Raw genomic sequence first — 19,024 nt, 5'->3', positions numbered from 1 at the left:
GGGTTGTTAATGGGGCTAGGACTGGGAGAATGTCCGCCCTCCTGCCATGTTGAACCAGCACTAAGACCTGATAGGACTCGACACGGGAGCCCAGGATCAAAGAGACTTGTCTGGACTGGAGGAGAGGAGAGGTTGGAGGAGAAATGGAAGGAAAGAGCCTTTGACCTGGTATTTCCTAGGCTAGAAGTGTGTGTGTGCGTGAGGGGTTTGTAGATGTGTGTGTGCGTGAGGGGTTTGTAGATGTGTATGCCCTGAGGCAGACAGGCCTCAGACCACAGAGCTGGCCTTTAATCAGAGAGCAGACCACTGGCTTGATGAAGCACAGAAACTTCCCCAGACCAGTAGAATAGAACAGGACAGAGAGAGGCTTGATGAAGCACAGAAACTTCCCCAGACCAGTAGAATAGAACAGGACAGAGAGAGGCTTGATGAAGGTTGAAACGTGTGTACACTAGGCTTTCCAACAAAACATTCAAACCGCTAGAAGCTTAATGAAATGACTTTGTCCCTCTATATCAGTGGGTTCCTTTACCCTGATGTTCTCCTCCACCTCCATGTGTCCCAGCAGCTTTCCATTGATGGAGAAGAAGCAGAAGTGTCCCTTGTCGTAGTAGACTACGGCGTGGCCCTCTGTAGAGGACTGGATGAGACGGGGCTGCGAGCAACCCCCCGGGCCCTCCAGGGTCCGCAGTAGGTCCCCATTCATGGAATGGATCAGACACGGGCCCTCTGTGAGTGGAGGAAAATATAAGTTACTAATCCGGCTCTGATTTCAACTGATTCACTCAAGGCTTTTCATCATAATGACATTATAACATGGTCATTTCTTCTTCTGAATCCAAAGCGACTGACAGACGTGTCTACATTGACCGTATGAGGTTGTTCAGTATGAAAGTGTTCACTGTTCTGACATTCATATTGTCAGTGTGACCAAGATCTAAGTTACTTTGAACCCAGTCTGTAGCAAGAGGCCTCGCTTCATCCACACACATACTCACCTCTGCAGCCACTGATGACCAGTCCCAGCTCGGCACACACACTGGCGCAGGTCACCTCACAGTCATGACCCGTCAGGATGGCTCTGGGCGTCACAAACTCAGCTGGGGAAAAACACACAAACGCACGTTAGCCAATGGAAATCAGGTGTGGGCATGTACATTTTACAGCCACTAGAGGGCGGTAAATCCACAACCATTTTCCTATAAGTCATAATGCCTCAGAATGTGATGCTTGGTATATTCAAAGTGGAAGACCCACTTTATGGTCATGCATTTCACCACATAGAAATTAAAATTCAGAAATGAATGGCAACATGTTGTCAGAGTATGTGCTCCGGCTATAAAACAATGCAGAGTGATTCTGACGACCTCTCATCATAACTGTCAGTGGTTTTAGCCACTGGGTGTGGGGTGGTTGTGAGAATTGGTCCTTATTTAAGAGTGGGTGACTATGTGGTGGACTCTGACATCACTGGAACTAGAGCATAGTAGCTGCCATTTATTCTAGAATAATTATTCTTCATCAGAGACCCAGACCAGACACACTCCCAACTCACCCCCACCCCTCTCAGCAAACAGACAGGACTCTAGCGATAGCATCTCCACTCTCTCTCTCCAACACTTGTCACTAACAGTCTCCCTCTTCCTTTAATACACTGAACTCCCCCAGAAGAACCTAACCAACTCCAGATGCCTCCAGACAAGAGACTGGGCTCTGACACCGTCCTTTAGGAGATGAGGAGGAGAGAGAGAAGAGAAAGAGATGTGCCAAAAAGAACAGCCCATCATTCCCTTGCGATGGGCTGAGCCATCAGAGACAAGAGCCCAAACAAGAGTTCTGCTCTGGGTTAGCTCCAACCAATCAACACCTGTCCTGCCAATACTGGTACTGCCCAGTGTTGGATATACCACAATGTTGACCACTACATCAGTCAGTGATGAAACGTGTTAAGTAAATACAGCCAACGGACATGCACTGCAGAGTAGACAGAGAAGAGAGCGTCAAACCTCCCTCCCTCCCTCTCTCTCTCTCTCTCTGAGGTATGGTAAAGTCTGTCTGCCACTTTGTGGTGCTTTACAGGAGCCAGGTTGCTGCACTGATAATATTGGTGTTTAACAGGGGGTCCCAGCTGACCCCTGCTCCCTTTGATGTGGGGTGAGAGGTCAGAGGTCATAGTAAAGCTGCTAAAGCACTGTACCACAGTCAGTCCCACACTGCAGTTCATTAGGAGGTCACTATCAGACAGAGGGAGTCTCAACGCCACGTCTCGCACGGTGCCCTGGGTCTTCTCAAACAGAGGAGAGGACGGGGTCAAGTTCAACTACTGCAGGAGACAGACCGACAGACAGCACTTCAAGAAGGAAGTCATAGAAATGGAAAAGCTAGAATGGACATGGTTGTTAAATACCGAATTGGGAGCCACCTATAGAATATGCTGTTACTTTGCTGAGCCTTGAGGATTGGAACAGCACGTTCTGAGGAGTGATGTTGTAGAGAACACACCTAGGAGATAGCTGAATATGTTCACCATTGATGTTGTAGAGAACATACCTAGGAGATAGCTGACTATGTTCACCATTGATGTTGTAGGGAACACACCTAGGAGATAGCTGACTATGTTCACCATTGATGTTGTAGGGAACACACCTAGGAGATAGCTGACTATGTTCACAATTGATGTTGTAGGGAACACACCTAGGAGATAGCTGACTATGTTCACCATTGATGTTGTAGAGAACACACCTAGGAGATAGCTGACTATGTTCACAATTGATGTTGTAGGGAACACACCTAGGAGATAGCTGACTATGTTCACCATTGATGTTGTAGGGAACACACCTAGGAGATAGCTGACTATGTTCACCATTGATGTTGTAGAGAACACACCTAGGAGATAGCTGACTATGTTCACCATTGATGTTGTAGGGAACACACCTAGGAGATAGCTGACTATGTTCACCATTGATGTTGTAGAGAACACACCTTGGAGATAGCTGACTATGTTCACCATTGATGTTGTAGGGAACACACCTAGGAGATAGCTGACTATGTTCACCATTGATGTTGTAGGGAACACACCTAGGAGATAGCTGACTATGTTCACCATTGATGTTGTAGAGAACACACCTAGGAGATAGCTGACTATGTTCACCATTGATGTTGTAGAGAACACACCTAGGAGATAGCTGACTATGTTCACCATTGATGTTGTAGAGAACATACCTAGGAGATAGCTGACTATGTTCACCATTGATGTTGTAGAGAACACACCTAGGAGATAGCTGACTATGTTCACCATTGATGTTGTAGAGAACACACCTAGGAGATAGCTGACTATGTTCACCATTGATGTTGTAGGGAACACACCTAGGAGATAGCTGACTATGTTCACCATTGATGTTGTAGGGAACACACCTAGGAGATAGCTGACTATGTTCACCATTGATGTTGTAGGGAACACACCTAGGAGATAGCTGACTATGTTCACCATTGATGTTGTAGGGAACACACCTAGGAGATAGCTGACTATGTTCACCATTGATGTTGTAGGGAACACACCTAGGAGATAGCTGACTATGTTCACCATTGATGTTGTAGGGAACACACCTAGGACATAGCTGACTATGTTAACCATTGATGTTGTAGAGAACACACCTAGGAGATAGCTGACTATGTTCACCATTGATGTTGTAGGGAACACACCTAGGAGATAGCTGACTATGTTCACCATTGATGTTGTAGGGAACACACCTAGGAGATAGCTGACTATGTTCACCATTGATGTTGTAGAGAACACACCTAGGAGATAGCTGACTATGTTCACCATTGATGTTGTAGAGAACACACCTAGGAGATAGCTGACTATGTTCACCATTGATGTTGTAGGGAACACACCTAGGAGATAGCTGACTATGTTCACCATTGATGTTGTAGAGAACACACCTAGGAGATAGCTGACTATGTTCACCATTGATGTTGTAGAGAACACACCTAGGAGATAGCTGACTATGTTCACCATTGATGTTGTAGAGAACACACCTAGGAGATAGCTGACTATGTTCACCATTGATGTTGTAGAGAACACACCTTGGAGATAGCTGACTATGTTCACCACTGATGTTGTAGGGAACACACCTAGGAGATAGCTGACTATGTTCACCACTGATGTTGTAGGGAACACACCTAGGAGATAGCTGACTATGTTCACCATTGATGTTGTAGGGAACACACCTAGGAGATAGCTGACTATGTTCACCATTGATGTTGTAGAGAACACACCTAGGAGATAGCTGACTATGTTCACCACTGATGTTGTAGGGAACACACCTAGGAGATAGCTGACTATGTTCACCATTGATGTTGTAGGGAACACACCTAGGAGATAGCTGACTATGTTCACCATTGATGTTGTAGAGAACACACCTAGGAGATAGCTGACTATGTTCACCATTGATGTTGTAGGGAACACACCTAGGAGATAGCTGACTATGTTCACCATTGATGTTGTAGAGAACACACCTAGGAGATAGCTGACTATGTTCACCATTGATGTGCCTCTTCACTAGCCCTTTTCCCACTATATAGCCATTGTGCAAACCAACAAGCTTTGGTATAAATTAGAGTATTTTGACTGCACATTTAACAACTTCACTCCGCAATTGAATTAGACTTTGGTTAAGTTTAACTCAATACACATAAATTACTGACTCCTGAACTTTCTGGAGTAAAAACACAACGTGTGTAAATCTTTAATTAGTGCAGACTCCTCTGATACACTAACTGCCTTCAGCTTGGTGGGTAGTAACCCTAAACACAGTAAAGGCAGAACGTTCTGTACCTCCACTGACCTCCCCTGTAAAGTAAAAAGGCTCCTGGTATGATGGACAACCCCTTTAAGTTCATTTCAGTGAAGTATTTTAACGGCTTTTATAGGCCCAGGCAGGCACCCTGACGACTTTCCAACTACGTTCCACCATGCTGACACTGTGGCCACACCAGACCAACAGGTCATGATCTCTCCATGTATAGATTTCATTAAGTTAACTGTCAAACACCCTAAACGTCAGAAACGCTGATTTATGTCCTACAACGGCGAGGATTAAAGCGTGATGTGGGATTTTGCCCGTGGAAGATCAATAAAACTGATATATTGGTGTATCGTTTAACCTTTTGAGCTGCTCACCACCATTTGGTTTGCATTAGGCAGACATATGATTACAATATAATACATAAAACCAACACTGCTAACGTACGTGTGTGTGTGTGTGTGTGTGCGTGTGTGTGTGTGTGTACTGAGAAGGGTATTATTTACCTGGGGAAAGAGAAATGTGTGTGTGTGTGTGTGTGTGTGTACTGAGAAGGGTATCATTTACCTGGGGAAAGAAAAATGTGTGTGTGTGGGTGTGTGTGTGTGTGTGTGTACTGAGAAGGGTATCATTTACCTGGGGAAAAAGAAATGTGTGTTTGTGTGTGTGTACTGAGAAGGGCATCATTTACCTGGGGAAAGATAAATGTGTGTGTGTGTGTGTGTGTGTGTGTGTGTGTGTGTGTGTGTGTGTACTGAGAAGGGTATAATTTACCTGGGGAAAGAGAAATGTGTGTGTGTAATGCTTAGAGAGAAAAAATATATAATTTCAGCTGTTGTTCACTGAATGATTATCTAGAGGCTACTTCCTAAATGTATCTTTATTAAAAAGTAATGGTTTAAAATGTGTGGGGGACGACCCATAAACCTGTGTGTTCTACCGTTGAGCCACCAGAGGTCAGTATAGTCTGCAGAATCCCCACCCACTGTGTATGCTCTCTACTGCTCTTCACTCACTCACACAGAGAAGAGTGTACGGATCAGGCACTGATTGTGTAGATGTGTGTGTGTGTGCAAATTAAACATTTGGATACTGCAGACACATTTGGCACAGAGAAGGCTAATTTGCGTCAGCCAGCAGCTAAACAGGAACTAGCTTGTGTGTCTGTGTGCGTGTGTGTTTGGGGTCTGAACTTGAAAGCACTGTGTTTGGCGGGAGAATAAAGGAATCTCTGGTGTGTGTGTTCGTTCGTGCCCTATGGTTAGCAGACCCTGATGCGGTCTAGAGCAATGGAGCATCATATTGTGGTGGTGGGCCGGACTGATTAAAGTACTGCTGCTAAGACTCACTGCTGCACCATGCAGAATCTGGCAGGCTGGAGAATAACAGATGCACACACACATATGCACAAACACTCAGAGACCGACACAGAGAAACCGACAGACACAGAGAGATAGACCGACACAGAGAGACAGACCGACACAGAGAGACAGACCGACACAGAGAGACAGACCGACACAGAGAGGCCGACCGACACAGAGAGACCGACCGACACAGAGAGACCGACCGACACAGAGAGACCGAGACAGAGAGACAGACCGACACAGAGAGACAGACCGACACAGAGAGACAGACCGACACAGAGAGGCCGACCGACACAGAGAGACCGACCGACACAGAGAGACCGACCGACACAGAGAGACCGACCGAGACAGAGAGACCGAGACAGAGAGACCGAGACAGAGAGACCGAGACAGAGAGACCGAGAGAGAGACCGAGAGAGAGACCGAGACAGAGAGAGACCGAGACAGAGAGAGACCGAGACAGAGAGAGACCGAGACAGAGAGAGACCGAGACAGAGAGAGACCGAGACAGAGAGAGACCGAGACAGAGAGAGACCGAGACAGAGAGAGACCGAGACCGAGACAGAGAGAGACCGAGACAGAGAGAGACCGAGACAGAGGGAGACCGAGACAGAGAGAGACCGAGACAGAGAGAGACCGAGACAGAGAGAGACCGAGACAGAGAGAGACCGAGACAGAGAGAGACCGAGACAGAGAGACCGAGACAGAGAGACCGAGACAGAGAGACCGAGACAGAGAGACCGAGACAGAGAGATCGAGACAGAGAGACAGAGACCAACAGAGAGAGAGAGAGAGACAGAGAGACTGAGACAGAGACAGAGACAGACAGAGACACACTTGATTCACACAAACTACCCTGTACACAACGCAGGCTGGCTGGCTGGCTCAGGCCGAAGAATAACAGATGCACATATACAGATACAGAGCCTTCAGAAATGTATTTACATGGCTTTAATTTTTCCACATTTTGTTGAGTTATAGGCTGAATAAAAAAAGTATCAAATGTAAAAAAATGTGTCACAGGTCACACAATACCCCATGATATTAAAGTGGTATTATGTTTATAAATATTTTTACAAATGAAAAGCTGAAATGCCTTGAGTCAATAAGTATTCAAGCCCTTTGTTATGGCAAGCCTAAATTAGTTCAGTAGTAGAAATGCTTAAAAAGTCACAATAAGTTGCATGGACTTACGTGTTTAACATGATTTTTAAATCATGATCTCTGTTCATGATCTCCAATCTCTGTTCCCCACACATACAATTATCTGTAAGGTCCCCCAGTCGAGCAGTGAATTTCAAACACCGATTCAACCACAAAGACCAGGAAGGTTTTCCAATGCCTCGCAAATAAGGGCACCTACTATTGGTAGATAAAAAAAAAAAAATTTAAGACATTGAATATCCATTCGAGCATGGTGAAGTTACACTTTGGATGGTGTATCAATACACCCAGTCATGACAAAGATACAGGTGTCTTTCCTAACTCAGATGCCGGAGAGGAAGGAAACCGGGATTTCACCATGAGGCCAATGGTGACTTTAAAAGAGTTACAGAGTTAATTGGCTGTGATAGTAGAAAACTGAGGATGGATCAACAACATTGTAGTTACTCCACAATAATTGACCTAATTGACAGAGGGAAAATAAGGATGCCTGTACAGAATACAAATACTCCCAAACATCCATCCTGTTTGCAACAAGGCACTAAAGTAATACTGCAAAAAATGTGACAAAGCAATTAACTTGTTGTCCTGAATACAAAGTGTTATGTTTGGGGCAAATCCAATACAACACATTACTGAGTACCACTCTCCATATTTTCCAGCATATTAGTGGCTGCATAATGTTATGGGTATGCTTGCAATCATTATGGACTGGGGAGTTTAACAGGATAAAATATACATGTAATGGAGCTAAGCACAGGCAAAATCCTAGAGGAAAACATGGTTCAGTCTGCTGTCCACCAGACAAATTCACGTTTCAGCAGGACAATAACCTAAAACACAAGTCCAAATATACACTGGAGTTGCTTACTAAGACGACATTGAATGTTCTTGAGTTGCCGAGATACAGTTTGACTTAAATCTACTTGAAAATCTATGGCAAGACCTGAAAATGGTTGTCTAGCAATAATAAATGGGCAAATGTTGCACAATGCAGGTGTGGAAAGCTCTTAGAGACGTACCCAGAAAGACTGCTTCTACAAAGTATTGACTCAGGGGTGTGAATACTTATGTAAATGAGATATTTCTGTATTTCATTATCAATAACTTTGGTAACATTTCTAAAATCATGTTTTCTATTTGTCATTATGGGGTATTGAGTGTAGATGGGTAAGAGAAAAAAATCATATTTAATCCATTTTGAATTCAGGCTGTAACACAACAAAATGTGGAATAAGTCAATGGGTATGAATACTTTCTGAAGGCACTGTACACACACTTGATACAAACACACATGCTAGATTCACTACTAGACTGTACACCATGCAAACTGGCACTGCCTGAGGCAGGAGAAGAACAACGTATATATCGACACAGATACCCTAGACCTATACCAACTGCCCCATTCAATCAAATCTGCCAACCTTAAAGTCATGCGTAGCCGATGTGGAATTGGGGATTCATAAGGAACACACATAATTTAATGTATGTAGAATGTAATCATCTTTTCTTGCTTGATCTATTTGGTATAAATTAACACAGCCCACAGTATGCATGTTTTATTAATGAAATGTACATTTCTACTGATTATCCTCAGAGTGATGTAATCATCCATGTGTGAAGTAATAACCTCATATGGTAATATATTATACATTTACTTATTTATATAATATAGAATTAACCGAATATGCGGACCAATGATAATTTACACCTCGGAAAAAAGGAATACCTCGACTGCAAAATCCCCAAATAGCAGCCAAATCTGTAGAATAACAGCCAAATCTGTAAAACAGCAGCCAAAATCTGTCAAATAGCAGCCAAATCTGTAGAATAACAGCCAAATCTGTAAAATAGCAGCCAAAATCTGTAAAACGGCAGCCAAAATCTGTAAAATAGCAGTCAAAATCTGTAAAATAGCAGCCAAATCTGTAGAATAACAGCCAAATCTGTAAAATAGCAGCCAAATCTATAGAATAACAGCCAAATCTGTAAAATAGCAGTTAAAATCTGTAAAACAGCAGCCAAAATCTGTAAAACAGCAGCCAAAATCTGTAAAACAGCAGTCAAATCTGTGAAATAGCAGCCAAAATCTGTAAAATAGCACCCAAAATCTGTAAAACAGCAGCCAAATCTGTAAAATGGCAGCCAAATCTGAAATAGCAGTCAAAATCTTTAACACAGCAGTCAAATCTGTGAAATAGCAGCCAAAATCTGTAAAATAGCAGCCAAAATCTGTAAAATAGCAGCCAAAATCTGTAAAATAGCAGCCAAAATCTGTAAAATAGCAGCCAAAATCTGTAAAATAGCAGCAAAATCTGTAAAATAACAGTCAAAATCTGTAAAACAGCAGCCAAAATCTGTAAAACAGCAGCCAAAATCTGTAAAACAGCAGCCAAAATCTGTAAAACAGCAGCCAAATCTGTAAAACAGCAGCCAAAATCTGTCAAATAGCAGCCAAATCTGTAGAATAACAGCCAAATCTGTAAAATAGCAGCCAAATCTATAGAATAACAGCCAAATCTGTAAAATAGCAGTTCAAATCTGTAAAATAGCAGCCAAAATCTGTAAAACAGCAGTCAAAATCTGTAAAACAGCAGTCAAAATCTGTAAAACAGCAGTCAAAATCTGTAAAACAGCAGCCAAAATCTGTCAAATAGCAGCCAAATCTGTAGAATAACAGCCAAATCTGTAAAATAGCAGCCAAATCTATAGAATAAGAGCCAAATCTGTAAAATAGCAGATACAATCTGTAAAATATCAGCCAAAATCTGTAAAATTGCAGTCAAAATCTGTAAAACAGCAGTCAAAATCTGTCAAATAGCAGCCAAATCTGTAGAATAACAGCCAAATCTGTAGAATAACAGCCAAATCTGTAAAATAGCAGCCAAATCTGTAAAATAGCAGCCAAATCTGTAGAATAACAGCCAAATCTGTAAAATAACAGCCAAATCTGTAAAATAACAGCCAAATCTGTAAAATAACAGCCAAATCTGTAGAATAACAGCCAAATCTGTAAAATAGCAGCCAAAATCTGTAAAACAGCAGACAAAATCTGTAAAACAGCAGACAAAATCTGTAAAACAGCAGCCAAAATCTGTAAAACAGCAGACAAAATCTGTAAAACAGCAGACAAAATCTGTAAAACAGCAGCCAAAATCTGTAAAATAGCAGCCAAAATCTGTAAAATAGCAGCCAAATCTGTAGAATAACAGCCAAATCTGTAAAATAGCAGCCAAATCTATAGAATAACAGCCAAATCTGTAAAATAGCAGTTAAAATCTGTAAAATAGCAGCCAGAATCTGTAAAACAGCAGCCAAAATCTGTAAAATAGCAGCCAAAATCTGTAAAACAGCAGCCAAAATCTGTAAAATAGCAGGCAAAATCTGTAAAATAGCAGGCAAAATCTGTAAATAGCAGCCAAAATCTATAAAATAGCAGCCAAAATCTGTAAAATAGCAGCCAAAATCTGTAAAATAGCAGCCAAAATCTGTAAAATAGCAGCCAAAATCTGTAAATTAGCAGCCAAAATCTGTCAAATAGCAGCCAAAATCTGTAAAATAGCAGCCAAAATCTGTAAAATAGCAGCCAAAATCTGTAAAATAGCAGCCAAAATCTGTCAAATAGCAGCCAAAATCTGTCAAATAGCAGCCAAAATCTGTCAAATAGCAGCCAAAATCTGTAAAATAGCAGTCAAAATCTGTAAAATAGCAGTCAAAATCTGTAAAACAGCAGTCAAAATCTGTAAAACAGCAGCCAAAATCTGTAAAATGGCAGCCAAATCTGTAAAATGGCAGCCAAATCTGTAAAATGGCAGCAAAATCTGTAAAATAGCAGCCAAAATCTGTAAAATAGCAGGCAAAATCTGTAAATAGCAGCCAAAATCTGTAAAACAGCAGCCAAAATCTGTAAAATAGCAGGCAAAATCTGTAAAATAGCAGGCAAAATCTGTAAATAGCAGCCAAAATCTATAAAATAGCAGCCAAAATCTGTAAAATAGCAGCCAAAATCTGTGAAATAGCAGCCAAAATCTGTAAAATAGCAGCCAAAATCTGTAAAATAGCAGCCAAAATCTGTAAAATAGCAGCGAAATCTGTAAAATAACAGTAAAAATCTGTAAAATAGCAGCCAAAATCTATAAAATAGCAGCCAAATCTGTAAAATAGCAGCCAAAATCTGTAAAATAGCAGCCAAAATCTGTAAAATAGCAGCCAAAATCTGTAACTTAAGCAACATGCCCACCTTCCCCGTAGCCCTGTACCACACTTTTGGTTCATTTTAGTTTTAGAAACACCTCTTGGAAAATTCCACTCGTGGTGGGAAAGACTGCGACATCCACATCCAAAACACCAGATGAGGTCAGTGACACGCTGTCATCTAACGTTCCGTGTTCCAGATCAACAACCGATGCGTCTTATTAACCAAATCACAATTTGTCATAAATTGCAGTCCATTTGTAGCAGAGCACTTAACGGGATGTAAGGGTCTCTAAAGCCAGCCAAATTAGTACCATGGAGGCAGTGACTCTCACTGCTCTGTGCTGTGTTAGGTCCTTTGATCATCACGGTCCGTGTCATATGTCACGGTAAGAGTAAGGGCTGTAAGGGGCGGCCCCCAACGGTAACGTTTTGCACTTCTCATGACTGTTCGAACCCCGCACCAGATGGAAGGTGGTGGGCTTTCATGTGACCAGCGACCCCCACGTCACATTTACCGTCTCTCAGTGGTCCTCGGACTCTCACTTTCACTCACACACACATGGAGGGACAACACACACACACACAGATGTATGTGCGCACACACACACTAACGTTCTCTCACACACACCAACTTTCTCTCTAACACACACACACACACACACACACACACACACTATAGAGCGAGAGGCCATTTCTTGCCCACAGTCAGTTCCCTGAAATCCAATCTGTGTGAAGGCGACCTAGTGTGGTCAGCTGAAACTAGTTGTTACTTTACAGACTGGGGCCGTAAATACAGTCAGACCTGTCTGAGAGAGAGGGTTCTGGGCGACCAGTGTGGCAGCCCTATTCTGACTTATTTCCTAATTATTGGCAAAAGAGCTGATCTGATTGGTCAAAAGACCAATTAATAAGAATTTTAAAAAAATCTGAATTGGGCTGCCTGTGTAAACGCAGACTCACTCTTCATATTACTGTAGGATTTCCCCCCCTAGCATAAGCAGTGTACTCACTTCCGGGGTTCTCTCCGATGCTGCTGTGTTTTCCGTTCCAGTACCAGAGCAGTAACGTGGCGTCTCTGGAGCCTGACAGGACGTAGCAGTCCCCTCCGATGTACGACTCAGACCTGGCCAGACACGTCACTACGTCACGGTGACCAAACACTATCTGGGTCAGCTTCCCTGGAAACACACACACCATATGAGCCACAGCCCTGATTTTTATTCTAGTTATGAAATATTAAAATACAGTAGCAATTTATTTTACAGTACTTGATGTACTGTATTTGCCACTTGACATACAAGCTACACAATTTACAGTAGTATTACAGCAACAACACTAATGGCAAGCGTTCTAAAATAACATGTCTAAAACTGTCATTAACATAGAATGTCTCAATATTCCATCATATAAACCGTCTACTTGCAAACAAATGTGCTTAGCAAAAAAACACACTCTCTGAACCATTATATACCTAGTTGTTGCATGTGTCTGCTGGAGTAAAAACACACTCTCTGAAACATTATATACCTAGTTGTTGCATGTGTCTGCTGGAGTAAAAACACACTCTCTGAAACATTAATATACCTAGCTGTTGCATGTGTCTGCTGGAGTAAAACACACACTCTCTGAACCATTAATATACCTGCATGTGCCTGATGGAGTAAAAACACACTCTCTGAACCATTAATATACCTAGTTGTTGCATGTGTCTGCTGGAGTAAAAACACACTCTCTGAAACATTATATACCTAGTTGTTGCATGTGTCTGCTGGAGTAAAACACACACTCTCTGAACCATTAATATACCTGCATGTGTCTGCTGGAGTAAAAACACACTCTCTGAAACATTAATATACCTAGTTGTTGCATGTGTCTGCTGGAGTAAAAACACACTCTCTGAAACATTAATATACCTAGTTGTTGCATGTGTCTGCTGGAGTAAAAACACACTCTCTGAAACATTAATATACCTAGTTGTGGCATGTGTCTGCTGGAGTAAAAACACACTCTCTGAAACATTAATATACCTAGTTGTTGCATGTGTCTGCTGGAGTAAAAACACACTCTCTGAAACATTAATATACCTAGTTGTTGCATGTGTCTGCTGGAGTAAAAACACACTCTCTGAAACATTAATATACCTAGTTGTTGCATGTGTCTGCTGGAGTAAAAACACACTCTCTGAACCATTAATATACCTGCATGTGTCTGCTGGAGTAAAAACACACTCTCTGAACCATTAATATACCTGCATGTGTCTGCTGGAGTAAAAACACACTCTCTGAAACATTAATATACCTAGTTGTTGCATGTGTCTGCTGGAGTAAAAACACACTCTCTGAAACATTAATATACCTGCATGTGTCTGCTGGAGTAAAAACACACTCTCTGAACCATTAATATACCTGCATGTGTCTGCTGGAGTAAAAACACACTCTCTGAACCATTAATATACCTAGTTGTTGCATGTGTCTGCTGGAGTAAAAACACACTCTCTGAAACATTATATACCTAGTTGTTCCATGTGCCTGCTGGAGTAACTATTGTACACCTTCCAGATGAGCTCACAGTCTCACACTGATCTTCACAGGAGTGTAAATATTTTCTCTTGGTGTTTGTGTGTGTGTGTGTGTAATTGCTGTCAGATTGCAGGCCCATAGTAACAGCACCACGGCTGTCTAACAGGCCGTACCCTCGTCATACTGTGACCTCTACAGTCAGTCAGTTAATATTTATCTAGTATTACAGACACACTTCACTGTTCTGTAACCCAGGGTGCATTTCTGTCTGGGTGTCAGCTTCACTGTCTGTTTCATAATGACCTTTTATCTGGATAAAGAGAGGGATAATTGTAGTGTGTGTGTCCATGTGCGCAGTCTGGCTCAGCTTCTTACAGACACAGTTAACCAAGACATCACAGCTATGTAATATTAAAAACGTCTGACAGTTCATATATACACTAGAAAATAATTATAGATTCCTAATTATGGATTCATTTCTGCACAGTGCAGGAACTATGCCAAATCTAAGACTTCATTCTAACACGTGGGTGTTACAGGTTTTAAGTATCTAAAAAAGTATCTCAAATTGATTGCGAAGCTCAACAAAGTCATTTGTAGATGATTTGAACATGAGGTGAAAAAATGCTAATATCAGTCCCATGGATGAATGGTATTTGTGCCACAAATGCTAAAACATAAGTATGGATTGCTGTTACACCTTGTCCATAGACCACTAACAGGGTAAGGAAATCAATATGTCATTTGGGAGAACTATCCCTTTAAATACACCCCCACCCACTTCAATTTCAGATTACATTCAATCAACAGGGCACTATGAGCAAGGTGGGGAGTGTCGCTGTTTCCAAATCAAGTGTAGTAAATTGATCAAATCAGTCCTATTCTTTAACCTGGGGGGGCGACGGGGAGCGGGACAGCAGCTGTTGAACGCGTGTAAGATTAAAGCCATGTTCGTGTTCCGGTCGCACACCCCTGAGACAGACACACAATGGTCTCTCTCTTCCCCGACCCTCTTCCCCTCCCTCTCTTCCCCCTTTACAGGAGATGGAGAGATAGAGAGCTTCTGCCTTTCAAAATTGAATCACAGGCCTTTTGTAGATCTCCAGAGTGGTTCTGAATGGGGTTGTAGATGAGAGCTGGGGGATAGAGATGGAGCCGGGATATATAGAGACGGAGTCGGGATATATAGAGATGGAGCTGGGATATATAGAGATGGAGCAGGGATATATAGAGACGGAGCCGGGATATACAGAATATATAGAGACGGAGCCGGGATATATAGAGACGGAGCCGGGATATACAGAGACGGGGCCGGGATATATAGAGACGGAGCCGGGATATATAGAGACGGAGCTGGGATATACAGAGACGGAGCCGGGATATATAGAGACGGAGCTGGGATATATAGAGACGGAGCTGGGATATACAGAATATATAGAGACGGAGCCGGGATATATAGAGACGGAGCTGGGATATACAGAGACGGAGCCGGGATATATAGAGACGGAGCTGGGATATATAGAGACGGAGCTGGGATATATAGAGACGGAGCCGGGATATATAGAGACGGAGCCGGGATAAATAGAGACGGGGCCGGGATATACAGAGACGGAGCCGGGATATATAGAGACGGAGCTGGGATATATAGAGACGGAGCTGGGATATATAGAGACGGAGCCGGGATATATAGAGACGGAGCCGGGATATATAGAGACGGAGCTGGGATATACATAATATATAGAGATGGAGCCGGGATATATAGAGACGGAGCTGGGATATACATAATATATAGAGATGGAGCCGGGATATATAGAGACGGAGCCGGGATATATAGAGACGGAGCCGGGATATATAGAGACGGAGCTGGGATATACATAATATATAGAGATGGAGCCGGGATATATAGAGACGGAGCCGGGATATATAGAGACGGAGCCGGGATATATAGAGACGGAGCCGGGATATATAGAGACGGAGCTGGGATATACATAATATATAGAGACGGAGCCGGGATATACAGAGACGGGGCCGGGATATATAGAGACGGAGCCGGGATATATAGAGACGGAGCTGGGATATATAGAGACGGAGCTGGGATATATAGAGACGGAGCCGGGATATATAGAGACGGAGCCGGGATATATAGAGACGGAGCTGGGATATATAGAGACGGAGCTGGGATATATAGAGACGGAGCCGGGATATATAGAGACGGAGCCGGGATATATAGAGACGGAGCCGGGATATATAGAGACGGAGCCGGGATATATAGAGACGGAGCTGGGATATACAGAGACGGAGCTGGGATATATAGAGACGGAGCCGGGATATATAGAGACGGAGCTGGGATATATAGAGACGGAGCCGGGATATATAGAGACGGAGCCGGGATATATAGAGACGGAGCCGGGATATATAGAGACGGAGCCGGGATATATAGAGACGGAGCTGGGATATACATAATATATAGAGATGGAGCTGGGATATACAGAATATATAGAGACGGAGCTGGGATATACATAATATATAGAGATGGAGCTGGGATATACAGAATATATAGAGACGGAGCTGGGATATACAGAATATATAGAGATGGAGCTGGGATATACAGAATATATAGAGACGGAGCTGGGATATACAGAATATATAGAGATGGAGCTGGGATATACAGAATATATAGAGATGGAGCCGGGATATATAGAGATGGAGCTGGGATATATAGAGACGGAGCCGGGATATATAGAGATGGAGCTGGGATATATAGAGACGGAGCCGGGATATATAGAGACGGAGCCGGGATATATAGAGACCGAGCCGGGATATATAGAGACGGAGCCGGGATATACAGAATATATAGAGATGGAGCTGGGATATACAGAATATATAGAGACGGAGCTGGGATATACAGAATATATAGAGACGGAGCTGGGATATACATAATATATAGAGATGGAGCCGGGATATATAGAGACGGAGCCGGGATATTTAGAGACGGAGCCGGGATATATAGAGACGGAGCTGGGATATACATAATATATAGAGATGGAGCCGGGATATATAGAGACGGAGCCGGGATATATAGAGACGGAGCCGGGATATATAGAGACGGAGCCGGGATATATAGAGACGGAGCTGGGATATACATAATATATAGAGATGGAGCCGGGATATATAGAGACGGAGCCGGGATATACAGAGACGGGGCCGGGATATACATAATATATAGAGATGGAGCCGGGATATATAGAGACGGAGCCGGGATATATAGAGACGGAGCTGGGATATATAGAGACGGAGCTGGGATATATAGAGACGGAGCTGGGATATACATAATATATAGAGATGGAGCCGGGATATATAGAGACGGAGCTGGGATATATAGAGACGGAGCTGGGATATACATAATATATAGAGACGGAGCCGGGATATATAGAGACGGAGCCGGGATATATAGAGACGGAGCCGGGATATATAGAGACGGAGCTGGGATATACATAATATATAGAGATGGAGCCGGGATATATAGAGACGGAGCCGGGATATACAGAGACGGGGCCGGGATATATAGAGACGGAGCCGGGATATATAGAGACGGAGCTGGGATATATAGAGACGGAGCCGGGATATATAGAGACGGAGCTGGGATATACATAATATATAGAGACGGAGCCGGGATATATAGAGACGGAGCTGGGATATACATAATATATAGAGATGGAGCCGGGATATATAGAGACGGAGCCGGGATATATAGAGACGGAGCTGGGATATACATAATATATAGAGACGGAGCCGGGATATATAGAGACGGAGCTGGGATATATAGAGACGGAGCCGGGATATATAGAGACGGAGCTGGGATATACATAATATATAGAGATGGAGCCGGGATATATAGAGACGGAGCCGGGATATATAGAGACGGAGCCGGGATATATAGAGACGGAGCCGGGATATATAGAGACGGAGCTGGGATATACATAATATATAGAGATGGAGCCGGGATATATAGAGACGGAGCCGGGATATACAGAGACGGAGCTGGGATATATAGAGACGGAGCCGGGATATACAGAGACGGGGCCGGGATATATAGAGACGGAGCCGGGATATATAGAGACGGAGCCGGGATATATAGAGACGGAGCTGGGATATATAGAGACGGAGCCGGGATATATAGAGACGGAGCCGGGATATATAGAGACGGAGCCGGGATATACAGAGACGGGGCCGGGATATATAGAGACGGAGCTGGGATATATAGAGACGGAGCCGGGATATATAGAGACGGAGCTGGGATATACATAATATATAGAGATGGAGCTGGGATATACAGAATATATAGAGATGGAGCTGGGATATACAGAATATATAGAGACGGAGCTGGGATATACATAATATATAGAGATGGAGCTGGGATATACAGAATATATAGAGACGGAGCTGGGATATACAGAATATATAGAGATGGAGCTGGGATATACAGAATATATAGAGACGGAGCTGGGATATACAGAATATATAGAGATGGAGCTGGGATATACAGAATATATAGAGATGGAGCCGGGATATATAGAGATGGAGCTGGGATATATAGAGACGGAGCCGGGATATATAGAGATGGAGCTGGGATATATAGAGACGGAGCCGGGATATATAGAGACGGAGCCGGGATATATAGAGACCGAGCCGGGATATATAGAGACGGAGCCGGGATATACAGAATATATAGAGATGGAGCTGGGATATACAGAATATATAGAGACGGAGCTGGGATATACAGAATATATAGAGACGGAGCTGGGATATACAGAATATATAGAGACGGAGCTGGGATATACAGAATATATAGAGACGGAGCTGGGATATATAGAATATATAGAGATGGAGCCGGGATATACAGAATATATAGAGATGGAGCTGGGATATACAGAATATATAGAGACGGAGCTGGGATATATAGAGATGGAGCCGG

At 43.0% G+C, this 19,024-nt stretch overlaps 1 protein-coding gene across 6 annotated transcripts in view; it reads right to left on the bottom strand.

The window, feature by feature from the left end:
• Window positions 1-19,024, bottom strand: part of LOC139419013 (lipopolysaccharide-responsive and beige-like anchor protein) — a 313,075-nt gene that overhangs the window by 8,359 nt on the left and 285,692 nt on the right. For all 6 annotated transcript variants that reach the window (XM_071168828.1, XM_071168831.1, XM_071168830.1 and 3 more), the window contains 3 exons: window positions 12,541-12,708; window positions 999-1,100; window positions 533-729 (listed from right to left, as the gene is read on the bottom strand). In XM_071168828.1, the coding sequence (XP_071024929.1) occupies window positions 533-729; window positions 999-1,100; window positions 12,541-12,708 (467 nt within the window). The remainder of the gene's footprint in view (window positions 1-532; window positions 730-998; window positions 1,101-12,540; window positions 12,709-19,024) is intronic.

Source organism: Oncorhynchus clarkii, chromosome 10 (genome assembly GCF_045791955.1).
Source record: "Oncorhynchus clarkii lewisi isolate Uvic-CL-2024 chromosome 10, UVic_Ocla_1.0, whole genome shotgun sequence".
NCBI classification, from domain to species: Eukaryota; Metazoa; Chordata; class Actinopteri; order Salmoniformes; family Salmonidae; genus Oncorhynchus; species Oncorhynchus clarkii.
The sequence above is the reverse complement of the archived record's forward strand: the minus strand, read 5'-3'. Positions and strand labels throughout refer to the sequence as shown.